The following is an 8,738-nucleotide window of genomic DNA, read 5'->3' on the forward strand; positions in this document are numbered from 1 at the left end:
ATTAGTTTTTATGGAAATCATTTTATTTTAAATACAGCACATGTCAATCTTAAACTCCCAGTCTATCTCTCCCCCAACCCTTCCCCTCTGTAACTCTAAGATTGTTCTCTAAGTCTACAAGGTTGTTTCAGTTTTGTAAATAAGTACATCCTTTTAAAACGTTGCTGAATAGACATCTTATTTATTGGTTTTGTGTTTTTTTTTAAACTGAATAATTTGAAGAATCAGCTGGCAGATTTTTTAATGCTTTATTGAATTTTAGATAAAGTAAGATGATCATATTAACCGACCCAGTATTTGTGATTGATTATACCATACCCCAAACAGTGAGATAGATACAATGGAGTCCTAGAAGAGACAGGAGATTACTTCGAGGTTGTGGGATTTTTGAAGATGATTTGGCAATCTTGGACTCCACTGTTCACCTCAGAGCTGCTGGGATGCTTTGGAGGAGGAGGAGGAGTGTCCACGGAGGAACCCCTTTAAAAAGAGATCTAAGGCTTTGCTTTGCAACACTCTGTGTGCTCACAGCCTGGGGCCAGATCAGGGTTCAGCATGGTCTTTCTTTACATTGAATTCCTCATAGATACTGGGCTCGGGGAAGGGGTGCATGGGGCTCACGGGGGTGGGAGTATTCAGTCTCTCAGAAAGGGTCCCGAGGTTCAAGTGAGCATATACCACGTCTTCTGCTGGAGAGTCCTAAGAGGAAGGAGGTGAGAATGATGGACTGAGATGCGATCTTTAAAGGCTAGGACATTGGGCATTGGAAGGGCCGATGCTATGGCAAGGGTTTGGGCTGGGAGGACTCACCACGCCGCTCACTGCTCGATCTTCCTGGGGCTCTCCTTTCATAATGGCAATATCTGTGAATGAAAGAGAGACAAGGATCTTGGGGGTGAAGGCAGTTATCCCAGAACTCCATAACTTTGATGGGGACATCAAAGCCAGAAAAAGACAAGGGTATGCCCTCTGGTACTGGGTCTGTCTACTCCAATAAATAAATAAAAAACAAAACATTCCATCAACAAGCCCATCCATTCACGGACTGTCTCAGGAAACTGTGCAAACACACAGACCCATCCTACGTCTTCTATTATGGGTCATTCTCTTCTGCATATCAGCAGATTCCCAAGATCATGTAGGGGAGAAGAACAGATGGTTGTAGTTGAGGGGAAGAACAGGGCTTGGAATGTCCCTGGTGTCCAGAGATTAAGTGTCCATCTTCCAGTGCAGGCAGCCTGGGTTCTATCCTTGGTGGGAGATCTATGATCCCATGTGTCTTGAAGCAACTAAGCCCCACGTGCTGCAACAGCTGAGCGCACGAGCTCTGGAGGCTGAAACACTCCCCAGACTGCAATGAGGATCCCCCATGCTGCTGCAAAGACCTGATGCAGCCAAGAAGAAATCAACACATATTTTCATAAAAAGAACAGGGTTCCATGGGTCTCTGGAAGATGTTCCCTCAGAGATAACAACACTGGAAACCAGTTTTAACCTGTGGGAAGTGAAAACCTCATTCTCTGCTATGAGCCCACCTCCCCCTGGGTCAGATGATGCTGAGCTCACAACCTTCAGGCTTACGATTTGGGGTAGAACACCAGTGACAGACAAGAGCAGCGAGGAAGATGCTGGTAGACGTGAAGGCTATGGCAAGCCCAAGGATGATGTACAGCACACTGGAGCGTTCTTGAGGAAACCCTGCTTCTGTCAACAGAAAAAGGGAAGGTCTGGTTTTTCATTGCATACACTGTGCCCCTACACACTGGTTTTATTGTATCCTTGCGTCAAACTGTCAGCATCTGTCAACCTGATCACTTATGGTCTCCACTTCCCAGGAGGTACCAAAGCATCCAGGAGAGATGCTAGCATGGATGAAGTAAAGAGGCCGTGCAAGACCAGCAGAGGTCTGAACCAAGGTCCGCTGGGCACCAATGCAGTTTTTCGCTGCTCCCTCACGTCAAGGCATGGTGTTTTTCCATGAATGCAGACCCCTTTAATCCTCAATACATTTCCCCCTCATCCACATATACCTGGAACAGAATCCTCAAGAAGATATGACAACTTTATTTCTGAATGTGGAATTCTTTGTTCATAAAACACTAACAGAGGAATAACATCTGTAAGGTGCTCCCTCAAATTCTCCACTTTTCACCCCCATCCATCCCCTAAGATTCTGGTGGAGGGAGGGTAAGCATCTCGCTTGGGCATGATATTAGGTCACTCTGACCAATTATCTTCAATTTAGAAATTCCCAGTCCCAGGATCTCAATGCCCCCTCTGGTTCTCATGCCCACCTCAGTCTCAAATGCTGACTTGAGATGGATGTTGAGAAGCTCAACATCGCAGTGCTGGGAGCTGGCAGAGCCAGCACTTACATAGGACCCCTATGTCTTCTTAGAAATTTGCTGAGGTAGGAGACCTTCTTGCTTACCTTCTGTGGTGTGTGCATCCATGGGTGAAGGGCAAGTACTTGTAGTGGAACCTAGGAGAAAAAAGACAGAAGGGGTGAGCCAGTAACCTTCCTCACCCCACCAAAGGAGGACTGTCCTTTCTAGAAGGTTGACCTCCTGCCTGTGCTTGACTCTGTGATCCCTCAGAGCACTGATGGGGGAGGGGAGAGCTTCTGGTTCCTCCCCATGAATGTGTTGAGTAGACCCACCATCCTGGAGAAGAGATGGTGAAAGGAGGTGGGAAGAGTATCCCTGGTGAAGAAAGACAACTCTAAGCAAGAGACATTATTTCTGCTCCAGGACTGAGTATCTATGTTCCTTAACTAGGAAATCACCTGTATGTCAGAGGTGCCTCTGGGAAAACATTAAGTGCAAGGGCCCAATGCAATCTCTGATCCTCCCAAATTAGCCCAGCCTCTCCTCCTGGGTCTACCCTGACCCTTTTCTATTTTTGCCTGGATAGACAGGACTCAGATGAGAAGCATCCATACAGGATGTGGAAGAGGGTTGAGCTGCCACCGACCATCTCTCATCCTCTCTGGTTCTCATTGCCTCCATTTCTCCCGAAGCCCTAAGGTTCCCCTGACACCAGCACAGGGCCCTTGAGATAGAGCACAGTGCCCTTGAGATAGAGCACAGTGATAGAGTAAGATGTTATGGAAAAAGCCAAATGGACTTCTTGACCAACACAAAGTGATTTAGTGTACTGTAAAGCATGGGACACTTCTGGAAACAAGAATACTGCAATGGGTTGCAGTGGGTTGCTGTTTCCTCCTTCAGGGGACCAGCTTTTGTCAGAACTCTTCACTATGACCTGTCAGTTTTGGGCGGCCCTGCACAACATGGCTCATAGCTTCATTGAGTTACACAAGCACCTTCATCATGACAAGGCTGTGATCCACGAAGGGGAGATAGTGAAGGACAGAGGAGTCTGTCATGCTGCAGCCCACAGGGTCACAAAGAGCTGGACACAACTTAGCGACTGAAGAGCAACAAGAAAGCTGGGCCAGGAGGAGGCTCCTCACCTGTGACAGACAGGAGCAGGGGGTCGCTGGGGTCTGACCACGAGTAGGGAGAGCGAGTGAAGGAGCCCAAGCAACTGTAGACCCCGCTATGGGCTGGGGTCCCAGGACCCAGAGGGAACTCAGCTTGGAGGGCTCCGCGCGGACCCCGGCCTCCAGCGAGCGGGCGCCCAAGGTTCTCCCCCTCCCTGAGCAGATGGAACTGGTCAAAGGCACTCTCGGAGCTGCAGAGCAAGGTCACGTTCTCTCCTGACCTCACCACGGGGCCCCCCTGGGCTGAGAGAGAGGGTTTCTTGGACAGACCTGGAAGGAAGAGGCCTTGATCTTAGAGCATAAAGTAACTCTAGTCCTAAATCTAGAATTAGAGCCCGAAGTGTGCAACAAGAGAAGCGCTGCAATGAGAGGCCGCCCACAGCCAGGAGAGAAAGCCCCACAACAAGGAATACCCAGCAGAAGGACAAATTCAAACATATCTTTAATGATGGACTGTCATTTACTATCCTTTCTCTGAAAAGAAATATATGCATATGAACAACTGAATCAGTCTTATGTACAACAGGAATTAGCACCATCATAAATCAACTAGACTTCAACAAAAATGAATCAGAACAAATATACTTTAAAAATCAACAAGATGTGGGGTTCTCTTGAAAGATGGAACCTACTAGGTTCTGCTGGGATCATCATAAAACATGGTACTGACCCAGAAACAGACATTATGGCCGGGAGATTGCCAGCATCTCATTGGATCTTTGACTACCTCAAACTTGAGGGAGAGTTCAGCATTGCCCTGCCCACATCCAGGGACTGGAAGGGACTCCTTAGTGGGGAAGGTTGGCAGGGAGGACTCCCCCCTCTTTGTGCAGAACGACGCTTTAAACCACAAGGCTGAGCAACTTCAAGATGTCAACCTCCGTCCTGACCACCCAGGGGCCAGACTGCAAGGGCGTCTGGTACCACAGTGCTCCTGGCAGAGGAAGGGAGCTCTGACATGAAGGCGGGAAGCCAGCCCCTTAACCAACCATCATTGGCTGCCTGAGCTGGGAACTGCCCGGGTCCCTGCTCTGGTACATCTTTCTCCATTGATCGTTCTTATGTGTTCTTGCTGCTTCATTCTGTAACTGGCTGTGTCTTCTCTTTACCGCATGGCAGGTGCTCTGTTCTCTTTTCCCTTCCATGTTCACACCTCCTCTCTCTCTGATTTGTTCCCTCTCTGAGTGTGTGTGTGTCTCTGCCCGCCTGTCATTGTCTCCCGGTGCTGATGCTGGACTGGACACTGGACCTCCTGTGACACAGACAGCAGAGGGGACTGGTCTGTACACACTCACCTGTGATGACGACGTCCACGGGGTCACTGGGGGCTGACCACTCATAGGGGGAGCGGCTGAGAGAGCCGTAGCATCTGTAGGAGCCCGCACTCCCCGAGATCACGGAGCCAATGAAGAAGTCAGCTGAGGCATTCCCGCCTGTGAACCTCTCTCCACGTCTCTGGAAATGCCCTGTACTATCTTCCTGGTGCAGGATAAACTTGTCAAGCGACAGCGGTGAGTGACAGCGGATGGTCACATTCTTTCCCTCCTGCACGAGGGGACCTGGGTGGGCTGAGATGGAGGGTTTTGTGAACACACCTAGGAGCAAAGAGGTTGTGAGCTTCAGTGAGTCATCCCGCCTCGGTGCTTCCCCTGACATCTGAAGGTGTGAAAAATGTCCCCGTGAACCAGCAAAGCCAATTACCCTTCCTGTCTGTCCTGTTGCATTCTCTCTAGCCTTGTTCTCAGGCTCTGGCTCATGCTTTTCTCCTTCTCTTTGCTCAAGACCTCCAGCCTCCTCTGTGTTTATTCTAAACTCTTTAGCTGTTGAATCTGCTCTCAGCTTCATGCATGCATACTCAGTCGCTTAACTTGTGTCTGACTCTGTGGGACCCCATGGAGTGTCGCCTGCCAGGCTCCTCTGTCCTTGAGATTCTCCAGGCGAGAATACTGGAGTGGCTTGCCATGCTCTCAGCTTCATCCCATCCTTAATTTGCATTTGAGGTCTGGGTGGTTCTGAGGATTCATACCCTGGCTCCCTTCACACACATCTCCTATATCATGGGTGATGACTTGCATCAACGGGAAGGAAGTGGAGAAAAAAGGGAACATTTCCCATCTGTGACCCCACCTCATGCCACTGGAGACATTCCTGGGACTTCTCGCTGGACACCAGCTCCTTCATACGGGATTATAGCTCCCTACTGGGTGGCAGGTGCTGGATCAGGGTCATTCCCATCCTCCCTCCTGGCAGGGGGTGGCCGCATCTTGTCTAACTAATGCCTAGGAAGGCTCCTCCTTCCTCAGCCGGGCACCCCATCCCTCTATCAACACCCTGAGTTTAAACTCTCAGAGTGGATTCTCTTTCCCTGGTTAGGTCCTGGCTGGGAATCCTGAGGACCTCCTTGGCTGCACTGGCACGTGGACCTAGAGTAGGAATGCCTGCAGGCTCAGCCATCCCGGGCTGGGCTGGACCCCTCCTACCTGTGACCACAATCTGCAGGGGGTCACTGTGTGTGGACCACACAGAGACAGACCAGTAGAATCCAGAGCACGTGTAGGACCCGGCATGTTCTCTGGTCACCGGGCCAAGGGTGAAGGTGTTGACATGATGGCCCTGGAGCTCGGGCAAACTGGTCCCGTCTCTTTTGAACAGTCTGAATATCTTAAATGGAGAATGGAAGTGACACCGGAGAGTCACAGTCTGTCCTAAGGGAACCACAGGGCTTGGCCAGGCTGACAAAGAGGGCTTGTCATATTCACCTAGGACAGAAGGAGGCACAGGCTTTGAGAGGAAAATAGGAATGATACCCTCTCCCCACTGCCCTTGTTGGAGTGCTTCTCCTTCAATTCTTCCAAGGCACCTACTCTAAAGTGCATCACCCTGATACTCAAGGACACCTGGGGCTTGGGGACAGACAGAGACACAGTCAACCCAGGACAGACATTATGGAGATTCTGAGAATGTGATTCTCAGCAGTGATTCTTCTCAGGAGAAGAATAAGTCCTTGGATTGACAAAATGTTGAAAACTCTCTCAAAACACAAAACACTGGCGATTCCCAGGTGGTCCAGTGGTTAGGACTTAGCACTTTCCCCGCCATGGGCCCGGGTTGACTCCCTCATCAGGAAACTGAGATCCTGCACACTGCGCAATGCAGGCAAAAGGAAACACCACAGAAAAATGACGAGTGACAAAGAAGGGAAAGGACTTCCCTGTTGTGTTTGTGCAGCTCAAATGGTAAAGAATCTCCCTGCAAGGCAGGAGAGCAGGGTTCAGTCCCCAGGGAGGAAGATGCCTTGGAGAAGGAAGTGGCAACCCCCTCCAGTATTCTTGCCTGGAGAACCCCATGGACAGAGGACCCTGGTGAGCTACAGTCCATGGGGTCACAGAGTCAGACTTGACAGAGTGACTAACAGTAACACAACTAAGAAGAGAAAAAGCCACCTGACTGAAAAGAAGGAAGGAAACCATGAACCTCGCTCCTTTGTTAGCTAGCCTCCATCAAATGTGGGACAAGGTCCAGGTGGCCCTGCCTGATGCCCAGCCCCTCCCCTGGGGTCAAGTCTAGCAGGCGGTCCTGCAGATCCTGTTTCTAAGGGCCAGTTGGAGATGCCACCTTGTTTGATAGGGGTCTGTGGGCTGCAGCCCCTTGCTTCCTCTGATGATAGAAATGGCACTCAGGGGGCCCAGCTCCCAGCTCCCAGACTTCATACTGTCCCTTGAGGTCCAGAGTCCAGAGCTGGGCTAACCTCTGGGGAGAGTGAAGGTGAGTATCAAGGCCAATAGGAGGACCTGGGATCCACAGGGCACGTGGCTCTCACTGTACTGACAGGGGTCTCACCCTGCCCCCCAGTGTCATCTGCCTCAGCCCCGCCTGCTCTGCTGAACACAGAAATAAGGGATGGGGAGGACTCACCCACAGCTGCCCAGATCCTCAGACTCACACAGAATCCTAGAAGGAAAAGCCCGTCAGAGATGGCTTGTCCCAATGGACCCCACGCTCCTTGCACCCTCATCCAGGGAACCTGGTCAGTGGTGTGAAGAACCCCGATTTCCACCATAACCCTCTCCTACCGGGTCTTTCCAGACTCACCGAGACTCAGGAGGCTGAGGAGTGTGGGGCACATGGCTCTGCTTCTTGTGAGGCAGGAGGCAGGACTGAGCAAAGCTGACCGAGTCACAGGATACGGAAGGCGGGTGGTGTTGTTCATACAGTCAGCCTAGTGCCTGTCACAGGGGAAGATGGGCAGCCTCTTCTCACGCCAGGGATGGAAGTCTGTCTGAGCCTGTTCACTGAGGTCACCTCATGACCTGAGCGTCACTTTTTGTTTCCCTGAACACTATAAACATAGGAGGATTTGAACAGGTCTTGTTGCCTTCAGGAGTAGAAACAGTGATTTGGTGTATAGCATGCAGGATGCTTTCCCCAAGCTCATGATAAATGTCATTAACCTTAACTCCTTGCAGAAGAGAAATTCCATGTACCCACCTCATATTCAGGCTCAGTGCAGGTTGCCAATTAAAGAGTCATTAATAGAGACTTTGATTCTGCATTCTTATAAGAGGAACAGTCATGCATATTATGGCTCTTTGAAAGTGTTAAAAAATTCTGTATTGTAATATATGTGATTAAGAAACTAACTGTGTTAATTTCAGCTGTTCAACAAAGTGAATCAGTTATTCATACATGCATCTGTTGCTTTTCAAACTCTTTTCTCACTTAGGTAGTCACAGAATATTAAGTAGAATTCTCTGTTTTTACAGTAGATCCTTGTTGGTCATCCATCTTAAATATAGCCGTGTGTATATATCAATCCTAAACTTTCAAGCTAACCTCCCCCTGACACTATCCCTCCTGGTAACCATAAGTTCATTCTCTGTGTGTCTGTTTCGTAAATAAGTTCACTGTTTTAGATGTCACAAAGAAGCAATATCATGTGATATTTGTCTTTCTCTGACTCTTCTTCATCTGAAATTATTCCGTGACTGTGAGTGGAAACTTTGCACACACACACACTCTGTCTCTCTCTCTTGCTCCCTTTCCAATCCAAGGACCACACATGTACACAAAGATAACGTGTGTAAAGATCACGGTGGCAATTTTTTGGGAGGGGGATTTGTTCTGCCTGAAAAGGTGGACAACCTTGCTTACTACATACTCAAATGAACACAAAATATGTCAAGTAGAGACTTTCAAGCTCCAGAATGCTTGAGTGAGGGGCATATCTCCAATC

The 8,738-nt window shown here is 49.4% G+C and overlaps 1 protein-coding gene across 1 annotated transcript; it reads right to left on the bottom strand.

Moving 5' to 3' along the window:
• Window positions 1–241: 241 nt before the first annotated feature.
• LOC122421149 (putative killer cell immunoglobulin-like receptor-like protein KIR3DX1) lies at window positions 242–7,631 on the bottom strand. The gene is made up of 9 exons (XM_043436964.1): window positions 7,598–7,631; window positions 7,421–7,456; window positions 5,986–6,264; window positions 4,801–5,100; window positions 3,476–3,775; window positions 2,432–2,482; window positions 1,582–1,704; window positions 811–863; window positions 242–699 (listed from the first exon to the last, which is right to left on the bottom strand). Exons 1-9 carry the CDS (start codon window positions 7,629–7,631, stop codon window positions 544–546), a joined length of 1,332 nt encoding a protein of 443 aa, XP_043292899.1. The 3' UTR covers window positions 242–543.
• Between the last annotated feature and the right edge of the window lie 1,107 nt (window positions 7,632–8,738).

This window comes from Cervus canadensis, chromosome 18 (genome assembly GCF_019320065.1).
Source record: "Cervus canadensis isolate Bull #8, Minnesota chromosome 18, ASM1932006v1, whole genome shotgun sequence".
NCBI lineage: Eukaryota > Metazoa > Chordata > Mammalia > Artiodactyla > Cervidae > Cervus > Cervus canadensis.

Bases quoted from the DNA above. Each gene is read 5' to 3' on its own strand.
- LOC122421149 (XM_043436964.1), bottom strand. From the start codon at position 7,631: ATGTGCCCCACACTCCTCAGCCTCCTGAGTCTCG. The intron at 6,265-7,420 runs GTGAGTCCTCCC...CTTCTGTCCTAG, and splicing joins GAGGATCTGGGCAGCTGTGG to GTGAATATGACAAGCCCTCT. The intron at 700-810 runs GTGAGTCCTCCC...CCTTCCTCTTAG, and splicing joins ATCGAGCAGTGAGCGGCGTG to GACTCTCCAGCAGAAGACGT.